At 46.5% G+C, this 23,894-nt stretch overlaps 3 protein-coding genes across 3 annotated transcripts; 1 reads left to right on the top strand and 2 right to left on the bottom strand.

Annotated features, from left to right (window-relative positions):
- Window positions 1-1,026: 1,026 nt before the first annotated feature.
- Window positions 1,027-6,821, bottom strand: CSUI_003487 (mucin family glycoprotein). The gene is made up of 11 exons (XM_068063685.1): window positions 6,415-6,821; window positions 5,418-5,459; window positions 4,832-5,221; window positions 4,092-4,249; window positions 3,712-3,791; window positions 3,284-3,463; window positions 2,724-2,923; window positions 2,061-2,215; window positions 1,629-1,717; window positions 1,231-1,392; window positions 1,027-1,089 (listed from the first exon to the last, which is right to left on the bottom strand). The coding sequence occupies exons 3-11, from the start codon at window positions 5,127-5,129 to the stop codon at window positions 1,047-1,049; spliced, it is 1,365 nt and encodes a 454-aa protein (XP_067924340.1). The 5' UTR covers window positions 5,130-5,221; window positions 5,418-5,459; window positions 6,415-6,821; the 3' UTR covers window positions 1,027-1,046.
- A 191-nt stretch (window positions 6,822-7,012) lies between these two features.
- On the top strand, window positions 7,013-11,599 carry CSUI_003486 (alveolin domain containing intermediate filament imc6). The gene is made up of 2 exons (XM_068063684.1): window positions 7,013-9,686; window positions 10,843-11,599. The coding sequence occupies exon 1, from the start codon at window positions 8,129-8,131 to the stop codon at window positions 9,677-9,679; it is 1,551 nt and encodes a 516-aa protein (XP_067924339.1). The 5' UTR covers window positions 7,013-8,128; the 3' UTR covers window positions 9,680-9,686; window positions 10,843-11,599.
- A 3,899-nt stretch (window positions 11,600-15,498) lies between these two features.
- On the bottom strand, window positions 15,499-23,224 carry CSUI_003485 (uncharacterized protein; the record flags this gene model as incomplete). The annotated part of the gene is made up of 6 exons (XM_068063683.1): window positions 15,499-15,724; window positions 16,348-16,453; window positions 17,415-17,615; window positions 18,219-18,282; window positions 19,293-19,424; window positions 20,114-23,224. 6 exons carry the CDS (start codon window positions 23,222-23,224, stop codon window positions 15,499-15,501), a joined length of 3,840 nt encoding a protein of 1,279 aa, XP_067924338.1.
- Window positions 23,225-23,894: the final 670 nt, after the last annotated feature.

The following is a 23,894-nucleotide window of genomic DNA, read 5'->3' as shown; positions in this document are numbered from 1 at the left end:
AACACACACAGTAAGAAAACGAACTTTTGAGGTCTCCAACACCTCAAATTTGGCTCTAAAGATACTTCGTTACTGGGACTCGTTCGAGAGTGAAATGCCGCTACAGATGCGGTCCGATACATCCCGAGGACGACCGCGGGAACTGAGAAGGCATTGAACTCACGTCCTCTGTTGGGGTTTCTCCCGGCGAAGAATCACTCAGTTTCTAGTCTACCGCAGTCCTGCAGAACATTCTTTTCCGCAAGTGTGAACGGCACCGCTATGACCTGTAAGGACGGCACCCCAGGACCTGGCGAGAGACGAAGTGCATTGTCCTCGGAGACAGGCCGTGGCTTTGGGGTGATAGAGCGGATGCCGCAGTGTGTCCCTTACTGGGTGGGTTTGGTGTAGCGAACACATCTCTAAGTCGGGAGGCGCAACAAGAAAAACAAGGAACAAACTCACGTACCACTCGACCGCGTGGCTGCACGCCCTAACCGTTTTCTCTAGAGACAACTCTGAGTGGCAGCTTCAGGATATTGGGCTACGAAAAACCTCGGCCATTACGGGGCCACAGGAGAGACCTGCGGTCTATGTGACCACTTGGGCGTTCCGAGTTGCTTGGAAGTGCCTTCCATTGGTTCGTGTCAAGAAAGGCAGGCATTTACTTCGCAGGGAGAAGCGAGCGCTTTCGCTCGTTTTTGCTGTCTTCTGACAGGCGTTCTTATAACGAAAAAACTCGGGCAACCGGGAGGTATGGTACCGTACCGGCACCCTTATCATAAAACAGGAAAGATGGGAACAATAAAACTATGAAGCAGGAAGTGATCCAGACAATAGAACTGCAGTCATTGAAGTGAATGACATGAACATGGCGAGGCTCAGAGCGAGACCACGAAATCCACTGAGGGTCAAGCTTCGTCTAGGAAGCGGGGAGCCGCCTTCAATTTGTGGTAGGGAGGGGCTGTCCGAGGTAGTACGGGATCGACTTCGGAAAGCAGCCTGCGTCTCTTCCCGCGTAGGACGTGATCTTTACTCCCTGTTACTGGCGGCTGACGCGTAACGCATCACCATCCATCTCGAGCGACCATGCTTCTGTACTGTGCTTGGCTGGAGAGGACACGAGAAAAGCCACAGAGAGCAGCACATAACTCCGCACATACATAAGGACTGAGTTTTCTATCTTGTGAGATACTCCCCAGAAAGAGCGGCCCGTCTGCGTGAGACCTGCAGAAAATCGTGCTGACTCACCTGAAAGGGTACTGTCCCAAGTAATTTCCTGGGGGATAATAGTTACAGACGACGGTGCCACAGCGGGAGCTGTACGCGCAACCTAGGCCCGTAGTGTTAGCCCACATAACTTGTGTGAAATGGCCGAAGGACGCGTAGTTTGAGTTGGTGATCGAAGTATATCTGAGATTAGACAGAAGGTTCAGTACAAGTCACTCAAAATTCCGTTGGCATATAACAATGCTGAGACGAAATCCTCCGGATGCTACACAGGATTTGCTAACTCCGCTCAGCTCCGCCGGGGGAGCACACTCCACGCGTTTGGGAGGGTATCCAGCGTACTTCCCTCTTGACAACCGAAGAAAGGTGGCGCCTTCCTTTCAGAGACGGAACTTCTGCGGAGGCAGGCGTCGACTTACCTTGTGTACTTCTTTTTCTCATTGTACCAAAGTGCAACGGCACTGGCGCAGGTGGCGTGAAACGACGCTTTGTAGAGATTCTCTCCAAACTGTACCGGAACCCAGCAAACACAAGAATACGCGTTGATTACTTTGGCGACCGCTCCCTTGAGGGCTCCTACAGTGGCTGTGGTGCTGGCGACATGAGTGCACAGAAAGTGATAAACAGTTCCTGTTTCCGAAAAAGACCAGAATTCCGCCCGCGGGGCTTCACTCGTGGGTTTCTTCTCTCGGTCGGCGTCCGCGTTCTGGAAGCTTTCCTCGTTTGCTGGGAGGGTCTGCTGCACCCTCAGTACAGATCCTGGACCTACGAAGTATTCGCCGGGTTGCCTGGGTACTAAGCTATGCGAAGACTGAGTTGCAATGCACTGCCATGAAAAGCTGAAGGCGTACCTGCTGTGTGCCGCTGTGCTTGAAGGTGCAGCCGCCTCTCTCCATTTGGTCTCGGTAGCGTTCTGCTTGAGCGATGGCAGCTGAATTCCTGCTTAACGCTCGGATCGGGGTGGTCATCCCCGTCACTCTCTTCTCATTGTGAGCAGCTATGCACTCTACAACACAAATCAAGGACAAAGATACACAAGGGTGTGAGCCATAGTTGTTCGGAGGTGTCGTGCTGCCCCCCCCCCCAAAAACATCTTCCAGCACGCCACGAAGAGGACACACCACGAAATCCCGTGGCATCTTCGAGTCTAAAACGGAATGAGACACAACCTAAAAGAAATCCTGCTAGGGTTGTGTTTTGCGCGCTCAATGTCGCTATTCATTTTCTTTTCTCAAAAAGGTCTCTACTCCTTCAGCAAGCGCTCAGGCCTGGCTTGCCCACACTGGTACGTCTGCGAGGTGAACCAGCCTGTGCTCCAGCACGAGGTTAGTTAAAGCACTCTGAACAATGTATAGATGGCGAGGGTTAGTAGTAAGATACAGAAGTCCTTAGCACACGTACGAACTCGGTCGCTTTTTCACTGCGGCATTAGGGTCCGTTTCAACCTTTGCTTGGACGACAAAACACACAGGAGGGATGCTTTGCAGATATGCGTCCTAGTCCCATTAGCTCACCGTCTGTAAAATCTGCGGGCGGCGGCGTGGTTGTTGTCGATGTGGTACTAGTCGTTGTGGTTTCAGTAGTAGTTGATGTCGTGGTTGTCGGTGTGGTCGTTGTGGTTGTTGTAAACTCAGGTGACACCTCAGAGCTTCCCAAAACAACTGTCACTTGAGGTAGCCTGTCTCTGTCTATGATGCTCTTCCATTGGTCTAGGCTGCAAATGTAAAGGCGTACAGTCATCCATTGTTGTATTGGTTGGTCGGAACAGGGGCACGAAACCTGACAGTGCTTCAGTAAATTATATAAGCTGAAGACTCCATTATGCAGGTTAAGCAGAAACACTCGCTCTTCTCGCGACGGCCAACAAGTCGGGCAATGAAAACCTAATCCATCAAGGATGAGGATGTTTGGTGCTCAGCATACACTGTTGAGAAAATGCTCTTATAATATATCCCAGTTACCTGATAAAGCTCGACAGCGGAAGAAGGCAACCCGAATGTCTTGCTTTCCTCTCCTGAATGGTGTGCAATGCTGAAGTCCCGTAACGCGTAAAAACTAAAGTAAGTTTTCTCACCTGAACGGATATTCTCCAACGGTATTGCCAACAGGCGCGTATGCGCAGAGTAGCCTCTCGTGTTTGCCCAGTCGAGTGCAACCGCTCGTACGGAAGCAAGCCACCTCCTCAGACTCCGACCACATCATCTGAGTGAAGGAACCCGTCTTCGGATGGTGCCAGTTCGAGTAACGTTCGTACCTAAGAGATCGAAAGCAACAGCAGCGCCACCAAGTTAGCTTGCCAAGAGCAGAGCCTTTTGCCGTTCTGAGCGTGCTGTCACTGCCGCGTCTACGCCATGCAGGAGATCCCCGGGTAGAAGGAAATGGCTCCCGGCAGAACCTGGGTAGGGAGCAGTCGTCCCTAAAACGGATATGTCCGTCAAAGATACGTCTGACGAGACACTCTCTGCGGTGATCGAGTTCCGTGCCGCGCATCTCGGGGCTTACGTGTAGTCATGAACCTGATTGTACCACTCTTCCACAGCAACCGGACAACTGACGTTTTGCCCGTCGAAAATATTGATGCCCTGTTCAAACCAGCATACGAAGAACTCGAGACAGGTGAGGACAACGTACAGCCACTCACGAAGAGTGAAACAAGTACGTCCAAGTGACTACGCTCGACGAGAACAACCTGGGAGTGAGGCGCTAGGGACCTTGTCAAAGAGAGGAGGAACAAAAGCAATCGAACAACCGCAATCTTCTGGCTCGGAGATATATATATATATATATACGGCTACCCCAGGAAAGACTGGAGGCCGCTGGTAGTCAACACGGTTTCACAAGAGCACTCTCAATACGGACAGCCCCTTAGTCGCTGTGGTTACCTTTTTCTTGCATTCATCAACCTCCTCTACTTCATTACATCCGTTATCGATGTATGCGCGGATGTGCTCGAGTGCGCGGTCGCTTGGGCCGCTCATGAGTCTCGGTAGCGGGTCGTCTAAACGAAAAGATCTCTTGGCATTGTGGAACTCGGCACAGACTGTTCGGACACAAAATGGAGAAAGCAAAGCAACACTACTCATCCATCAGACCAAGAGTCTCGCGGCATTGTAGAGACTGTAGCTTGCGTCTACGTCAGCTGGTTTCAAGACTCCTGATCTGAAGCTGGACTGTTGACTGAACCTGCGACAGATAAGTGAGTGGCTTTGGGCTAGAAACTAACAGACAACCACGCAGGGGAGCTTCCACAGACTTCACGGCCACCCTACTGAAAGAGCGCCAAGCAAAGAAAAACTGGTTGGAGAGTTCCTCGCAGGCAGGGCGATATCCCATGAACCAACGAAAGACGCTTCTTCCTGTCAGCAGCCTTCACGTCATCTGTTCCTGGAGCGATGCTACGATGACTGTGGACTGAAACCTATCATCTGTCACTCGAAGGCTGTCCCAGTAGTTGGCCCGTGTGGCAAACGGTGCGATGCGTCGAACCACAGGCAGCAAGAATTTCCTTCCCAGCTAACGCGGCACCCTACACAGGCATGACGGCGCTCTAGGGGAGAGACCTGCTATTTATGCTCGCTTGGACGAAACGCGCCCTTGAAACGGAAGGCCCAGAGTCTCTTACTCGCTGAAACGTCTTCAACACCCACAGACGACGCCTGTCCTTGCGTGTCCAGTCCGGCTCGCGAGAATCTCAACGACAAAGGAATGGCTCGGCTCCTTGGAGAACTAAACGCAACGGTAGGCTCGTCTGCAGTTTCTTCTCCATCAGCTGAATTACCGGCCGTCGGAGGCACGCTCAGCTGTGCGCTGCTCTCTTCCATCGCGACGTGAATCCTGGCGATCGGAGTGTGAACAGCGGATGTCTCGCCGAGTCCTGAAGTCGATGTGCTGTCCGATTCAATTTGGGCAGCCGAGGACATGACTACTTCGCCTTGGCTGTCTGAAAGGTTTCCCTCTGGGTATGAGCTTTCATGGGAATCTGGCTCCAGAACTCCAGACAGCAGAGGAGTTCCTGTCAAGGCACAAGGGCACACCAAAAGCTACAACAGCAGTGTGAAGCCTGTCAGCTTTCTCCGTGTAAGCAGAGCAAAACATCACGGCAAAAGGCAGTCTCGTTGCATGGCTTGCAAGCCTACACCAAGACAGAAGCTGGTGTGACCGCTAAACTGGTCGCCTTTCCCACCGTGCACTCAAAGACTGAGCCTTACTTTGCTCTCGAAGCCGAGACCGTGCTGCAACGCCGACCTGCTCTGTTGGAACCAGGCAGCAGAAGATTGAGAAAAGGAAAACGAGTCTGAGGCCAGTGCACTCCATTGTACAGTGAGGCAGTGAAACGGCCCAGATGTGAAGCGAAGCGTAAGGGAGTGAGGAGTTGAGTTTACTCCAGAGAGTATTGGAAGACAAAAACTTCTATGAAGTGCAGGAATTCAAATTTGTGATGACCTCTGTTTTGAAATATCGCAAGCGCCTTGGTCTCGGGGCGCCATTGATAGTGCATAGGACCACGGGGCGGTCTGCTGCCCGGGCTAGCCATTGCTCAGCGGCTCGCCGCGATTATTTCCAAGTTCCTGCTGTGCAGAGCGTCAGTTCGAAGTCGTACGCCAGCAACGCGAGTAGAACACGGTAGAGCTGGCTAGCCATAAAGAGATCCAGCAGCGCTTCTACTCTCGGCTCGAGCAGATTGAGGAGCCCAGTAGTCCAAGCAGCCGTACGCAGCCGGGAACACACGCATCGAAACTTTCGTTTGTCCATCTCGGCTAACGGAGTTTATGGTCTCATCTTGGCAATTCAACTCACAAGCCACTGCCTATACCAGCGACAGACAGCTTTGGAGCCGAAGGCAACGGAACTGTGTACGACGTGATGCCATTATTGCCACAGATAACACGACGCACTTCACAGCCGCCATTTTTCTGTTCATCTGTCCTCACTACTCTCTGAGTCTGCAGGTTATGGCTTCTCTGACGCTACGGACCGGGCTCCCCTGATAGACTAGGCCGCGCAGGGGGACTAACCGAGCTCGACCAGGTCTAATGCATGTTCTGCTACTCGGGCCTGCTGTCCGGTGTCACTTCAGGGTGGTTACAACTGGATCTCTGGGTCGCGTCACCCGAAACTGGACTGGCCCCGGTCATTTGAAACATATAACAAAAGTCCTGCAGGTGTTGCATGCCGGCGTTCGGAAATGGTTCGCATAGGCCTAACCATTTATTCAGTTATCAGTCGCGACTTTTCAGTAGCCGTCCAGAAGAAGAAAATAAAGAGACGAAGGAGGACATGTGTCCAGTTTGCTAACTGAAAGCTTCGTGGGTCGGGAGAGGCGCTATCAGTACGGATGGGCCTCCTCCAACAGGTCACAGGCCACGCCTTCAAGAGGTACGGAGAGAATGGCAGCAAGGATAAGGATTCTGTGAACAGCAGCTACGGAGTAAGCCAGCCCGAGATACCCTTCGGCAGCACTTCCTATTCGGCTCAATAGGCCGTTTCGTTGGAGAAAACGGAGTCCTGGTTGAGGTACGTGTATTGAAGCCGATTCTGCATGTCATTTAGGATGCCGGCTTCAAATAAGGTAACTAGCAGACGGGATCGGAGAGAGACTAAGTCATCTCAAACCATTGCGGGAAGTAGTTGTGGTGGTTGGCAGCGGAGTTTGGTGAAGGGACAACGAACTATAAGATCGAGTGGGGCGGAACTCACCACCTGCCTCGTTCGTTGTCCCTGGCCGTACTCCAGGGTGTGGACGACCCCCGCTGCTGTGTGACATCATAGGCTTCTACACCGGCAAGGCAACTTCTGTCGATCACGTAGTTGTTGTTTCTGACTGATACTTTTCCATGGATTTTCATGTTCAGAGATGATTTACCTTCCCTTTGAAGACCTTTCAAGTCCGTACCTCTCGGAAACCGATTTCGATTTTCCTCTCTTGTCTGTCGGGCGTCTGAACTCTCTCTTTCTGCCGGGCCGTGGTGCGTCGGGGCTGCCTTCCTTGGGTGGTGGTGAGTCCGCTAGCTGTCAGCTAGCAGAAATATAGGAGTGCTACAGCAGCCTTTCGAGGTCGCCGACATCTTTTGTTCGTTCCCCGCAAGCAAACCGCCTTTCCAAACACAATTTTTTTCCTATTTCTTCTGGTTTTTTTGTACAAGAGCCCCAATTCTCCTCCTGTTGGCAGCGCTACTATTGCTTTCTACCGTCACACTCGACAATCGTCCTTCCTTTGCTCGGTTTTGTGGCCTAAATGTCATCGTCTTGAAGCTTGCTTGGGCCGAGGCCGTAATCATCCTCATCATCATCGTCGCCTCAACACAGTTAGTCACCGGCCCTAGCTCGTCGAGCTACATCGGACGGCGCAACTCAGGGTAGCTAGTTTGGCATAGCTTTTTGTTCCTTGACATTTGCGTGTTTGTGGGAATTCTAACCCAACTTTTTGCATTTTTTCAACGGTGGGCGTATGACACCTTCCATCCTTTTGGATGGGAAGTTTTTTCGTTCTTTCTCGTTTCTCTGGTCTTCATTCCTATCTAGCATCCTTGCCCGCGCGCACCGCACCGTCATCCAAATCGCCGCCCGCATAGAGCAACAAACAAAGAAGTGATTCTCAATCTCTTACACCGGTTCCTACGACAACTTTCTCACCCTGAGGGATAAAGAAGACATTTCTTTTTCTCTTTCTTTGGAAAGGTGTGTTTGCTTCATTGAGTCTGCTGCCTATACAGTCGGTGGTGACCGATTGCCTCTCATTGGTTGTTCTCTCGTGATATCCTCGGCACCTTTCCTTTCTTCCTTTTCTGTTTGCCTCTTTCGTTTTGTAAAGCTAGGCTTCCTTTTCCAAACGAAAGAATCGGTGAATCAACTGTCTCGTCTAGATTTCTCTTTTCTCTTTCAGGAGTCGTGAACAACACAACACGGTCACCTGGTCAGCATGGCACAGCTGATCTCTCAATCGTCCGGGGGAGGCCTTGAGCCGAAAGGCGAAGGGGCTGCCGTCATCCCTCCATCAGGAGCGGCCCAAGCATCATCTTCCTCTTCATCATCTTTTCCGGAGAATTCCGTAGACGGGCCAAATACCCCCTTAACAGGAACCACGTTACCTCGGACCTTCGAGTATCGATCTCCACCGAATCCCCCGCAAATGTCGTCATCCACTCCTCTAATGGCTCCGGGTGCTTTTCTACCTCCTCAACAGCAGCCACCAATCTTTCATGCTCCTTCTTCGTTACCACCCGGTGTCGCAGGGGGCTCTTACGATGTTCTCCCAGCTCTCGCCGGCTGGCACGAAGATCAACCACAGACAGGAGGAGCGTGCGGTAACCTCTTCGGAGCTTGTTGCCCCGGGGCTCCTTCTGAATCTTATCCGACCTCCACCCCGTTTCGCCCTGGTTTAACAGAGAACATGTGGAGATGGACACGTGATGGAAAGTTGCAATTGAGTTGCGGTCAGCCTATTGTTCCGGTCCCGGTCATCCAAGAGATCCATCGCCGCGATAAGATTATCGAAGTTCCCCAAGTCGATGTTGTTGATGCGGTCAAACCGAAGGTCTTCAATCAAGGAGTGGAGCATGAAGTTCCTCTGATGCAAATTCATGCAGATCATGAATTTTTCGATGTGGAGCAAATACGATATGTCGAGAAAGAGGTCGTAGTCCCCATAGTCACAGGCTTCACACATAAGTTTGTCCCGAAGTGGGAAATCCGAGAGGTTCCGCGCCCTGTGGTAAAATATGTCGGCAAACAAGATGAAATAGAAGTTGAGGTCCCCCAAGTCCAATTTGTCGATAAAGTTGTTGAAAAAGAGGTCGTTGTCGATACCATCGAAAAGAAGATTCCGAAAATAATTGAAGTTCCAAAGTATGTCGATACAGTCAAATATGTATGGAAACCTGTAGAAAAGATCGTACATGTCGAACGATTTGTTCCCGTCTTCGATGTCTCCCTGGAATGTCCGGCTCCTCTCATTGTCCCTTATCCAGTCCAAGCTGTGAAAGAAATGCCTGCAGTCATGGTACGTAAAGCGGTCCCTGGAGCAGAGATTGACGAGCAAGAAGTCGACGTCATCTCCCCCCCTGGGACGGTACGAGTACCTGAAGAGTATGTGAGAGAATATCAACACCCTCATGAAGAAGAAGGAACTTCTGTCCTATGTAGATGCCCCGGGGGAGGAACCTGTACAGGAAGTGGCGACACGTCAGAAGATCTAGGAGATGGAGATCGAAAACGGAAGATTTTGACGGCAGAGGAAATGAAGATGCAATTACGTCTCCGTGAACTTGGGGGCGAAAGAATCCTCCGAGGCAATCTCCCTGGAGAAGAACAGGATGGAGAAGGAGAAGAAGGGCGTCGAATTAATCAGCAACACCTAACAGGGTTACATCAGTTGACTCGTGGATCAGATATTCTCCAAGAAGCAGCACAAGGTGGAAGGGGAAGTGATCGAGGTAGCTCCGATCGATCCGAGCTTGAAGAACTTCATTAAAGAAAGGGTGAGAAGAAGAAAAAGAAGAAGAAAACAGAGATGATGCATGATGATGGATAACGAAAAAGTTCATAGATGATGTTGCGGTGTACATACAGGGGGAAGAGAATTGCGTCTTATGACGGAATGACTGTCTCTTCACCCTCGTCCTTTTTTCTCTCTGTATCGATCACAACAGATGTAGAATGTGTCTATACACACGTGTAGAAAGATCTACATCATGATCTCCTCATTTTTCCTTCATATAGAAGAGGACTGAGGACTGTCGCTATTCATATTTGGATACAAGGAAGGGGGGGGGGATTGAGATGTATAGACACACGGGGGATGATATATGACAAGTATGCATCTCGAGATACATCGAGGATGATAGATCAAGATAGACAAATAGCTAGATTGATAGATAGATTGATAGATAGATAGAAGAGCATCTGGGTTTGACGTCTCGATCAATCATTCATTTCTTGTCATGTAAAGACGTTCCATTGCATGTCTGACTCCTGGCGTGTCCAAGGAGAAGACGAGAGAAGAAAAGAATGAGAATGATAGAAGAAGAAGATAGGAAGAGAAGAAAGACGCAGGAGAAGTAATGATGCTGAGGGAGATTTCCCTTTGACTCTTCTGATGAAGAGGGAATCTATCCATCTGTATCTATCTACCTATATATATATAGATATATATGTATGTGTATATATATATATATATCATATATGTTGCTTGTGTTGAAGAGAAAGCACGAAGAAGCGAACTCCCGGATAGGCCTGGAGGTGTACGGTTTGATAGAATCATAATATAGACTACACAGGTGTACATACACGACGTGAGGATAGATGAATATAGAGAAAGAAGAAGAGAGGGAAAGAAAGGACAGAAGAAGATTGAGGAAAGGTTTGTAATAGAAGAGGTGTCTATAAGGGAGTGAAGATGTCGATAGAGGAGGGTGAATATATATATATATATATGTATATAAATGACGATAATGAGTCTTCGTTTGTTCATGTTGTGCAAAACAGAGAGAGCTACACCTAAACATCTCTGTATGTTTGATAGAGTTGTCCTCCACCTCCTCCTCTTCAGCCTTGGTACATCTTCTTTCTCTCACTGTATTTTTCTCCTCTTCATGTCTCTCCTTCTTCCTTTGTGTTTCTCTCTGTCTATCGAAGAAGCTCCCCCAGGCGGCGTTGTATCTGTCTTCCATCACCCCGTCATGAGGAGTAGGAGTAGCTGACTTCGACAGCTCGATTCCTAAAGAGCGTTTGAACGATGAAAGAGAAAGAAGAAAAAGAGAAAGAAGAGAGATAGAGGAGTTGTCTGGTGGTTTGTGCGATCTCAACCTGAAGAAGTGAAGACGTTAAAGTTTTATGGTCACAAGAGAGAAGAAGAAGAAAAGGAAGAAAAGGAAAAAAGAAGAAGTCATGAGACTACAAGGAGAATGGATGGATGGATTATGGTGTCTCTTGTAGTCTTATGCTTTCATTCGTCTTTCTTTTCTTTTCTTGGTCTTTGTCATCCTCTCTGTACGGGTCTGTCTATATCTCTCAATTAAAGGTCTTTGTCCCTATCTTGTCATCTTCGATAAGGGAAAGGAGAGAAGGGAAAGAAAAAGATGTCTCATGTTTGTATCTTATCGTGTGTGAGATATGTATGAGCTATCTTGTTCTCTGTCTGTACAGTTGAACGGAGCGTCTATGTGTCTTGTATGTTAACTCATACATATGCATGCTTTACATTAGAGATATGTTGATTGAGGTGATGCGATTTTCCTTTCTGAACAGCTGGCTATCTTCTTTCTTCTTTCTTCTTCTCTCTCGCTTGTTTTATGAAACCTGGTGTAAAATAAATCTTCTCTTTCGAGACAGATGACTATCGGTCGACACACCCTTTTGTGTAGGTAATCTATCCTACGAATGACTACAGCGATGGAAAGACTGTCCTACCCTGAGGCGAAGGATCTATTTGTATACAGTTGCAGAAGATACGGCGAGGATACGTGATAGATGCGTAGAGAAAGATTGTTGATAGAATTCAAAGACATTCTGAGAGATGAACTGGATAAAATGGGATGCCTGACTTGAGTCTGCCAAGCGCGTTTTGCTTTTCTAAAGAGAAAAGGGTCTAGGGAATAGAAGAGCCAGCGATCATCGAGAGTGTGCTTCCACACATATCTTGCGGAATGTAAAGTAGATGGAGACTGCAAAGAGAAATGCCATAGCACTCGGGCGCAGGACAGCCAAATGCCTGCTGGAATCCTGGGGTGTATATACACCAAACATGCATGCTGCGGCAGTGTATATACACATATATCTGTATCTAGCTTCAATCTATCTATCTATGTTTAATCTATTTATCCCTGAGCCATCAACTTGTCTTCATCTATCTATCTACCTACCCGTCTTTATAGATGGAGCCCACGTCAACTATTACTCTATCATGTTTCTTGCTCTTCGTCTGAAAGGACTCTGCAAGACCCCTTGTAAAGAAGATGCCTAAGAAAAGAGCTTCTTTTCTCTTTCCTCGTAAGGTGGTTTGAAGTGATTAAGAATGATCAAATAAAACAGAGAATGCAGTTCAGCATGGCCTATCATAAAGAGAAAAGAAAAGGCTCTTCATTCGTCTTATATTCAAGACGTCTATTACACTGCTGGTCGCCGAATGCCCCTCCCTTATGTAATTCTCCACATGGGCGCGTACTTGTCTTTCTTCAGACCTCCGTCATGCATGCATTGACAAATTCAACTCTAAACGTTTCTTCTGTAAGCCGTCTTTCCCTCCTCCTCGTCACTTTCTTCCTTTCCCCTCCTACTTGCTTTGAAACTACTACTCATGAATGAGAGTCTCTAACACATCCCGACAACTTCCCATCTTCGTATACTCTCCAGGTGTATGTACAGTACATACAGTGAGTGAGCTGTCACCTTAGCGACCTCTATTCCTCTCTTAGTCTTTTCTCTCTCTTCGTCCCGTGAGCTTTCTAACTGTTAACTTCTGACAAACGGAAAGCCGCCTAAAAAGATAAGAAGGCAAGCACTAGAAGAGGAGTGAATCTCTTCAAAGAACTCTATCATGAAGATGATACACAGATCGCCTTTTCTCTCCTCATGCTTTTTCTTCATCCTCGAGGAGGACACCAATGTCTACAAAGACTAGACACAGCTAGCTGCTAGCTAAAACCGACGTGTGCATTTCCCAGATATCTGATGGTGGAAGTAAGAGTACAAGAGCCAACTGCATACTATCAGGTCAAGAGATAGCGCTATGACAGAACATTTGATCGATCCATCAATCGATTGAGTGATCCCTTATCCATCTATCTTCTACCTATGACCCTACCGTTATGACTCTGACGAACGAGGAGATTTTTCTTTGGTGGTCTGGAGAGATCATTTCCTTCATAAGTCATTCTTCTGGTTTTTCGTCAAGATTTCTTAAACTGCATCCATTCATCCAACAAAATTGCATGCATGCATGCATGCATGCACATATATATAGATATCTCTGAAGAAATGTTGAGACTTTTTTTTGGGATACAAGATACACAATACACTCTGCATGCATGCATCTCTCAATCTGTAAATATGTAAAGCGTCTTCATGTACGAGAAAGCAAACAAAGCCATCACCAAGCTGTACATACACCAGCAATCCTCTTCCATCCATAATGCCCTTCCACACACCTCCTTCCTCTCGAATAGTATTCTAGAAAATATCCACACACATACATCCACGAATTGCCAGGGCATCACATACACAGACAAGAGACAAGATAAGGGACAGGCGAAGCTATGACGGAGAAGGAAAGAAAAAGAAGAGGATAAAAAGATCTTTCCTTATTTTTCTTTCTTGTCCTTCTTATCTTCTTCTCTATGTGAAAGTGTTTTACCTCATTCAAGATGAGACACTTACACAGCCACAAAAGAGAAAGCAAGAGACACGGAAAGATCCATCCCTCGAGACAGACAAAGAGAGAGAGAGAGAATAAAGAAGCTCACATCTCTCTCTCTCTTTTCTTTCTTCTTTTTTCTTTCAGAATGACTTCATTGAAAACTTCTCTAGCTTTTTAGCTTCGTTAGTCCAATATTCATAAAACATTCCCTTCACACATCTATCCATATATATAAATGGAGATATATCACGTATGCATCTCTCTCTCTTCTATGTATGTGGCACTACACATACATAAATGATCGAGGGAGAGCAAACTAAATTAGAGACAGAAGGACAGATCAGAAATACATACGACAGTTAGGTGAATAGAAAGAGAGAAAAATGAAGGTCAATAGAGTAACGATAGAGTTGAGTATGTACGAAGATTTACAAGTCCTCCATGTGGCGAAACTTCAGCCACTCCCCTCGCCTTTTTCTCCGATCTCTTCGTGTGCATCGAAGTCTAAATGTTAACCACCAAACGTACACATTCACATCCACATCTATACATATCACAGGCATGTAAACTTTCAATAGAAAATATATATATATGTATATTTATATATATATATATATCCCTCTCTGTATATGTATATGTACATATATATCTCTATAGATATATATGCATATGTATATGTAGATGTGAGCTCGCATTTGTATAGATGAAGACTGCATTTGGATAGAAAAAATTCTTTGCCTTTGAGAAGAAGTAGTTTGAGAATCGATCCATCGATCCATCAAGCCCCGACAATCGATCTGAAAAGAAACTAGCCGTTCTCAACACGACATGAGCGGTCCGTTCCGGAGACATCTTTTTCTGAATCCCCCCCTTACGAAAGAAGACTGCACTTGTTGCGAGCTGTCTCTCGGAGTGATAGAAACAAAGAAGAAGAAAAGATTCATGAATTATCATCCTTATCGTCGCTCTAGGAAACTCGGAGGAGTCGGACTCTTTCTCATCTCCCACTTCTTCTTTTTCCTGGTGCGAGCCCCCTCTATGCACATGCATGCAGTCCATGATACTACCCCTTTTCTTCACAGTCCTGAGAAACTGAAAGGCCTCTCTTTCCATATGTCTTTCTTTCTTTCTTTCCCTCCTCATCTATCTTTCTTGCCGAATCCTCCTTGTATCTTTCTAGCTGTAGATACCTCCATACATCTATACATATACAGATGCCTATATGTAGTTATTCCATCCGACAGGGGTGTGGAGTCTTTCTATATAGCCATTCAAAACGCACGTCATATTAGGCATGGGCTGTCTGACACGACCTTGCTATGAAACGAAGCGCCATCGCTACGACTACTACGACTACTATTACGCAGTCCAAGCAGAAGACGATTGTTTGATCAAAGAGACCCACACACACACATACCCAAGGAACACCCCTCTCCTTTTCTCGTCCCAGCCTTCTCATGCTTCTCTTCTTAACCAACTTCACATCTATGTATCTGTCTTTCTATCTATCTATCTCTCTGGAATCTATCTCTCCTTCTTCTTTCTCTTCTCCTCTCGTCGGAGTCTCTCCACAGCTACACAGCACTCATCCCCCCGCCCATACACCTTCTTCTTCTTCCCTACTTCTCTCTCTGTCCTTTATTTCTCTCTTTCTCTCTCTTATCTGTCTATAGAAAGACAGATACCCCGATCATCGATGGATGAAAGGTCGTAATATGCTCGCTGAAGAATACCATTGAGAAAAGCGAGCGAACAAAAATACCTCCTCCTTCTTCCGCGTATCTATCTATCTACCTATCTATCTATCTCAAATTCTTATCTATCTATCTATCTATCGACTTTTCTTGAAGAGCTCCACACACACAACAAATCCTCTGCCCGTCCTTTCTTTCTTTCTTTCTCTTTCTTTCTCTTTCTTTCTTTCTTTCATGCTTTATTTATAGAGAAGGCGAGTGAGGTCCCGGTAGAGGAAAGGAGTCGGCTCTTCTCTTTTCGCCTTCTTCACTCTCAGAGACCATCGACTGCACACTCCGGAAGGTCTCTGGTTTGATAGGAGAAGAAAACATGCGATAAGGAGAAGGCGGTCGATGCCGAGAAAGAAAGCTATCTGATCTTGTCCCGGATGATCCGTTGGATCCTTCTCTTATAATAGTTGAAGAATGTCTGAGACGAACAAAAGAAAGAAAACAAGAAAAAGAAAGAGTCATACGAACAACTGAGGTGTATATACAGTCCAAACAAAAGGAGGTTGAAAACGAGAAAAAGACTATCTTCGTCAGTTGAAAGAGAGAGAGAGAAAAAGAAGACCAAAGAGCAAACAAGTATGTGTGTAGGTATGTATATAGATGTATATGCATATGACTTGGATGAGGATCTTCTTGCATCAGAGGAGAGAGATTCTAGAAAAGATTTTCTCCTGTGTGACTTCCACGACGAGAACCTTCAGATTCTATTAGATCTCTCCCTCCCATCGACTTCTCCTCTGCCTCCCACACACACACATCGCACTCAGTCAAATACTCCTCCTATCTAACTACCTATCTATATATACACACACACGTATATATATATATAGAGAGAGAGAGTAAATATATATATCTGTACACATACAGTATATGTGTATAGATAGTGTGTATATAGATAGAGAAAAAAATGAATGAATCGAGAAGAGCGAGCGTATAGATAGACGGTAAGGAGTATGAGAAAAGAACTTGATCTGAGAGGTGGGAGAGCAAAGAGAGAGGGAGAATCCTCCTCCTCCTTCTTGTCCTTATCCTTATCCTTACCTTGTTTCTAGTCCATAGCGGATGTATCGACTGTTCATCTTCAAGTCTCGAAAGATAGGAGCAAAGCCCAGGACAATCCCTAACAGCAACCCTACTACCGCACCCACTACAAAGAAAAAGAAAAAAGAAAGAAAGAAAGATAAACACACATCTTACAAACAGATGGAAACGAGAAGAAGAGGTGTACTTATGTGACTCGGTGAGACACCTGTATATACATATATATATATACATATACAGATAGTAGATATAAATGAATATATATGTGTATATACAGGGAGGTGTTAGGACATGCTACTGCTTACGAAAAGAGAGAGAGAGTGAAACGAACAGATTGGTGAAAGCGGCCACCCCCATTCTTATACATAGACCTATAGGTATGTATACATATATATATATATATGCATGTGTATATGTGTTTACATGTGATAATTTGAAAGTGAGATGTGTGGGGGGTGCCTGACCCAGAGTGTAAAAGCAGTTTGGCTGTATGCACACACCTGCATGCATCGGGGACCGAACCTGAGCTTTTCTAACAAGAATAGAAGAGAATCGCTTCATAATAGCCTATCATACATCAAAGACCTCGAGCGAGATCTATCTCTCTCTAACGGTATCTCGGAGAAAGAAAAGAAGAAAACCTTGTTCACAAAAGATTCCCTCCCTTCTCAGTCCCCATCCAGCCCCTACTGCTCCTACCTCCTTCGTTCACAGCTATATCATACAGGCATCAAAAGACCAGCCTACACTAAGCTATCTCAACTCCTCATCTCTCTATCCTGAACCCCCCCCCATACGCTAGTGCTGCTCGTTTATCCACGTCCAAAAAGCATACCACATATATATATCTATATATCTCCTATATCTATGCATATATATGCATGTCTACATATACAGACATGTATCCGTCGCGTATGAAAGAAAATCTCCATGATAGTGACAGAACTCCCCTTTCATCTTCTTTCTCTTCACCTTAGTCATCTCTATCCTTTTCTTTCTCCTTCTCTCTGTTAATTGCATGCGATGACTGATCCATCCTATCTATCTATCTTCGTCATCCTTCTTACATGTGACAGAGAGAGGATTGGGCGAGATGAGGGCGCCTATCGTCCCTCCTGAACAGACGCCTCCAAGGGCCCCTACAGCAGCCCCTCTCTTCCCCAGTAGAACGAGAGACACAGAGAAGGCCATAAGACCTCCTCCTCCATACAAAGCCCCAGGCCAGCATTTACGTATTAGACCTCCTGTTAGACCGCCTGTCACCAAGCCTACACATACACATCGCAAACAGAAAAGACGACGGAAGATAAAAAAGTACTACATAAATATACACACTCGGATACACAACATATGGGGGGGGAGATACATACATAGATACAACATACATACCATCATACACACGAATGCATGTACACACATGGATAGATAGAGAGATAGATAGATAGATATACACAGATATATACGTACAAAGAAAGATGCGAAGACAAAGATGATACATCAATACAGATCTAGATAGATACATGGAAGGAACAGAAATTTATGGAGACGGGCGTATCGGAGAGAAGTGACTTGATGGTCGTCGCAACTGAACTACAGGAAAGATCCACAAAGACACACAAGTGCCATAGAAATGCTCTCTTTTCCCCCCCCTCCCATGTGGTAGAAGAATGAGTGTGTTCGTAAGCCTATACACGTATATACACATGCATCATATATATATATATATATGTATCTACATATACAAGGAAATCCATGTATGGAAAAATTCACATACATAAGAAATAGCTACTTCACACACATAGAAATGACAGCTGTGTAAGAGAGTAGTAGGGAGACCCTACTGTTGAAGAGAAGAGTCCCCCCTCTCTTACCTAGAATAGCAGCGAGAAGAATAGCAAAGCCTCCTCCCCGAAAAAAGACCACAGAGAAGAATCCCTGCGTGGAAAGAGAAAGAAAAGAGAAGACAGGAAGGAAGGCAATATGAAGAAAGGAATCTCCTCTCTAGCACACACATGACAACTTGCCACTCGAACGCTCCCCCATTCAACTAGATAAGGTCATAGACATGTATAGAAAGAGACCTAAGTGGAAAGCCTACATCGATCTAAAGAGAGATATAGAGCGAGAGAAATACGTGTTTAGGGAGATATGTATATAGAGATACATGTACATGTGTCTCTGTACGTATGTATACGTCAGCACATACACCATATATCCATGTAAAGACATGTATGTAGTATTGAGAACACCACACCTGGAAGCAAAGGTTTATAGACGGATAGAGAAATACCTCTATCTGTCCACTCCGTCCTTTGTTTGCCTTCTTCCCCTTCTTTTCCTTGTTCTCCCCCCTTGTTCTCCCCCTCTTAAGAAGCAACAAGGCTGAAACAGTCCCTCGATGCAAAGGAATGAAAAGCCCGTGGTATAGAGAGAACGAACTTCTTTACGACGTCTCTCGGGAGATCGGTTGAGGTATGAAGAAAAAGATATAGCATGCATAGGAATGCCACTAGCAATTTACCACGTACGTATGTGTGCGTGCATCTATCTATCTCTCTATCACTCTCCCTAGATCCAGGAGAAATCTTGTCTTTCTCTATCAATCCGATCTCTACAGACACCATCGCTATGCCGCAGTAGATCCAAACAGGAGCAGAAAGAAAGTCTACTCCTACATTCTTCATTTTCACCCATTCGCATAGAAAGGGAGAAAGGAAGAAAGAAAGAAAGACCCGTGAAGATTAAGAAGAAAAGAAAAGAAGATTCACCTACACATCCATATATATACATCCATACATCTAGATACATCTTGTCATCTTGATAGAATTATTAACGGCAAGTCAGGAAAGTCCTCCTGCTTCTTCTGCTTTCCGTATCCTACGACTCTCTCTCTTTGTCTGTCTCTGTCTCTGTCTCTTCTTCTTTTCTTTCACCGTAGAGGTTACCTTTGAGAAGACTTTTGACATGAGAAGCGAAGAGACAATTACGGCCGCACTGCAAATGAGGATCGCCGCCGCTCCTCCGAGAACGGTAGGGACGCACTCGCATCGATCAAAACATACAGGCTCGCCTGCTAGCTACAAACCCAAGCAGAAAAGAAAAGAAAGAGAAGAAACAAGGAATGAGAGAAAGAAAGAGAAGATAGGGGGAGAAATATTGAGAGAAGCCGTCCAAGGTTTTTACTGAGGAACATAAAGAAGTAATGAAAAGTAGATGATCTATCTGCATGCGAAGGAAGGAGTCTGTATGAAGATGTATGTCTATGTACATACGAAGATGTCTGCATGAAGATATATGTATATGAATGCATACAGATATGTATATATATGTATATACTTGGGTAGATGTATGTATGGACAGAGAGAGAGATGGGGAGGTGATGAGTGAAGAATCTCTACATGAAAAAGCACACTCTGCATAACACGAGGATGATATCGAAGCGCAAGAGAGAATTTCCCGCCATACACACCCCTAGGCACAGGGAGAGATGCCCACCTAGACCCGTGCACACTTACATATGTTGTGAAGGAAGATAGATAAGTCTAGATCAGCATCTATATAGACAGACCTGTCGAAATGTATGAATGTCTAACATATACCTACCCCCCACATTACCATCTTAGTAGAAGAACGCATCTCTATCCAAGTATATCTCTCTCTCTACAAGTGTACAAACAGATAGATGAATAGAAGCATATATCTATAGTCATCCTTCCTTCTTCACACACAGAGGTAGGACGTCTCTTCGTTTTGCCTAGTGACTGACTTCAGGTATGCCTCTCGCATCCCCCCCTCCAGCCACAACTGTCCGATGCTGTGGGGGAAGACTCCCCTCTCCCTCCCCTCCTTCTGCTCCTCCTCCTCCTGCTGCTGAACTCTCCTCCTCTGGCTTCGTGGCTTTGCTACTGTCTGGATTAGGAGTTGAGTTACTATTACTACTATAGACCTTCTGATTAATTTTGACGTCACTGGTCCTCCTGTCTTGAGAAGCTAAGGAGTGGACTACGTTCGTCACCCCGTCTCCTTCTAGGTGTCCTCTCTGGACGGCTGGATCTTTTTGAGGAGAAAGAGCAGTCGAGGCTATAGAAGCTATCGATGTTGTAGGAGAGCTTTGCTGCTTCGCTTCTTCTCCTCTTCCTCCCCCTGATCCCGATACTATTACAGCACCCTCTGCCCCATCTCCTCTTCGTAGAGAGTTGTTATCTCGCAAAGATGGGGAAGGCGAGGTAGAAGAAGAAGAAGCCCCGCCTTCGTAGCCTTGCCGCGGCTGCTCCGGCAACGAAGGAAGAACAAGAGGGACGGTAGGAGAAGACGGAAGAGGAACCGGCTGAGGAGACAGCGTCTCCTTACTACTCTCGCTCATAGGCTGTTGATTAAGAGAAGGAGGAGAAGAAGAAGATGGAGAGCCATTCAAGGTGGAGAGACTTCCTACAAGTATAGGAGAAGGAGAGAGGATCTTTCCAGATGATGAAGCTAATGCGGTTGCGGGGAGAAGATTCTCTCTTCTCTCGCTCTGTTCTCCTTCTACGGAGGTGCTTCCTCTCTGCGTATTTGGAGCTCCTAGTGTAGAGACAGAGGCAGGGACTATCGATGGTGTAAGAGAGGGCGGTGTTAGCGACAATGGGGCTTCAACTGTTGCTTCTCCCTTGCTAGAAGTCGGAACGGGATAGAGAAGAGCTGAGGGGGGGCTTTCTGCACTTTGTACAGAGGAACTCGGAAGAAAGACAGTAGAAGAAGAGGATGGAGGATTGCCGTTACCTTGAGGAGCAACATAAGGTAAAGCAGAAGAAGTAGAGGCTTTGCTCGGGCTAGGTAGGGGAGAAGGACTCGCAGAAGCAGGCGAAATGCTGGCACCTTCAGAGGGCTGAGAAGAAGTAGAAGAAGAAGACTGAGAGGTGAGGGGTGAAGGGAGTGGCGCGGCGACAGAGAGAGGAAGGGCCTGCGACGGGACTGCGCCTGGTAAGAGAGAAGGAGAAGGAGAAGAAGGCGGAGCAGGTGGAGAGGAAGGGGGAGAAGAAGAAGGAATGGGAGGAGCAGACAGTGGAGAGGCAGGGAGAGGAGAAGGAGGAGAAGCACGAAGAGGAGGTGAAGAAGAAGAAGAAGAAGGAAGAACAATCGAAGGTACTAATGACGGAGAATAGGGGACACTTCCATTCATGCTATTTCCTTGGCTGTCTCCTTGTGAAGAAGAGACAGGAAAAGAACCATTTCCATCTCCTTGGGCCAACGCCACGGGAGAAGGATTTATCGAAGAAGAAGAAGAAGATGAGAAAGAATTCTCTTGATCTCCGGAGAAGAGCTGAGGTGGAGAAACGGTTGAGACAGGAAGAAATGAAGGAGAAATAAAAGGAGCAGAAGACGACGATAAAGAAGAAGAAGACGTTGATAGAGATGAGGAAGATGGCGAGGAGGAGAGCGAAGCGGTCGGTGACTCGCCAGACACGTCGCCTGTAGACCCGATGGTGAAAGGAGGAGAGAGAGATGCCGAAGATATTGCAGCGAGGACTGGAGAGGGAGGAGAAACATTAAGAGAAGACTGGATCGTAGGAGGAATGGCTTGTATACTTGCAGGTGCCCCAACAGGGAGAACGGCATTCTTGAGAATATCTCGATTTCTATCTAGTCCCGCTGACGTCGCCTCCGACAATGAGGGCGAGAGAGTATAGGAAGTGAGCCCCTCTCCATTCGCAGGCAAAGCCGTCGTAGTTATCGAAGGAATAAGCTGAGGAGATAAAGAAGAAGAAGGAGACAAAGAAGAAGAAGAAAGAGATACAGAGGAAGGAGGAGAGAGATTACCTCCTTCTTGTTCTCCTACTGCTACTCCTGTTCTACTCCCGTCCATCTCCTCTGAGAGATCTGATCGAGGAAACTGAGAAGACGAGGAAAGAGAAGAAGAAGAATTCTCAACGAGTGAAGAAGGAGAAGAAGAAAAAGATGACTGGAGGAGATCTGTAACGCCGGCTAGTGAAGAAGAGAAAGGATCATCGAGAGATGAAGAAGAAGGAGACAGAAGAAGACCATCGTTGGTATTGTTGATCTGTGCGTCGTACATAGCGCGGGAGGCCAGATCTGAGAGAGAAGAGGAAGGATTATTCCTCTCAAGAGCTTCATGACGAGATACAGGAGAGAGATGGCTAAAGGATTCTAAAGAAGAGTTGAGAGATGAGGGAGAAGAAGAAAAAGAAGAAGCAGGGAATGGAGAATAATACGTATCATAACGATCTACGCCAGAATTGTCACTATGGTCTTCTTCTTCTTCATTCAGTTGATCTAGACCACTTGGAATTATATTATTATTTAAGACATTCCCGGGCTCTCTATTCTTGGATAGCCACCTATCCTTCGTCTTTTCCTTCTTTTGCTCTTGACTCGCCTGTTGTAAAAAAGCATGACTTTGTTCTACTTCTTCTTCTTCCCCTGTGTCATCTCGATGGAGATCAAAGAAAGATGCGAAAGAAGCTAGAGTCGAATTGCGATGAATGTTCTTTTCTTCTTCCTCATCGTAAGGAATCGGCGGGAGAATTTTAATCTTCTCAGAAAGTAAGCCATCCTTATCTATATCTACATCGTTAAGCGAAAAAGAAGAAGAAGAGGGAGAGAAAGGACCTCTTTCCACTCTCTCTTGTGAGAGACGAGCCCCCCATGGAGTGACATCATCCTGTAAGACATGGGGGCTACTCGTTTCTCTATGACTCCCTCCTATGATTCTTCCTGTGAATATCTCAAATTCTCCCTCTCTTTCGTCTTCTTCTCTTCCCCGATTCAGAGACGAGCCTTCTTTCTGCTGAATGGAAAGAGCGAAGAGACGGGCCGGGAGTTGAAGAAGAAGGAAGAGACATAGAAAAAAAGGCAAAAAAGAAATTCTTAAGAAATCCATCTCCTTGAAAAGCAATTAAAATAAATAAGGAAAGACTGCTTATCAAAGAAAAGAAAAGAAGATAGACGCTGATGAGAGTTGGACTGCAGAGCTCTTCTTCTTACGGGACCGATTGACACACCGAACACATGAGACGACGCCTCCTTCCTGCACCATTCTTACGACGTCATCGATATAGAAAGGGCAGATATGGATATCGAAGAATAACCCGGATAAAACAACTTTGAAGGTCCTTCTTCCTCGAGCGACGACGAAACCCTCCATTCACTCTGCCCTTCTGATTCGCACATCCATCTCGCCTCCCTCTTCAGGCTTCGTAAAAAGGAAAGATGATCTACACGTCCTTAGGAGGAGACTCAGTGAGATGGAGGGTCACCACTGGGCGCTTGATCTATCGTCCGATCGGGCGACCAGGGGGCGAAACACGAATTCGCCGAGACGAAGAGAACCGAAGGCGAAACAGATGTGGAAATGACGATGCAAAGCAGCGACAAACTCTGAAACTTGAAACTTCTCCAGTTAGAGATAAATTTCACTCAATAATAAGCAAGCAGGGGGGCGGGAGGAAAGCTACGAATCAACCGATCAACTAGATGGAGACGCGATGGGGGAGCGGTGAGATGCGAGGCCCCCGGGACGTCGATGATCTCAGGTGTATGTACACCCGGAG

This window comes from Cystoisospora suis (assembly GCF_002600585.1).
Source record: "Cystoisospora suis strain Wien I chromosome Unknown contig_1554, whole genome shotgun sequence".
Lineage (NCBI taxonomy): Eukaryota > Apicomplexa > Conoidasida > Eucoccidiorida > Sarcocystidae > Cystoisospora > Cystoisospora suis.
Note: the sequence above shows the minus strand (reverse complement) of the source record. Positions and strands in the feature narration are given on the sequence as shown.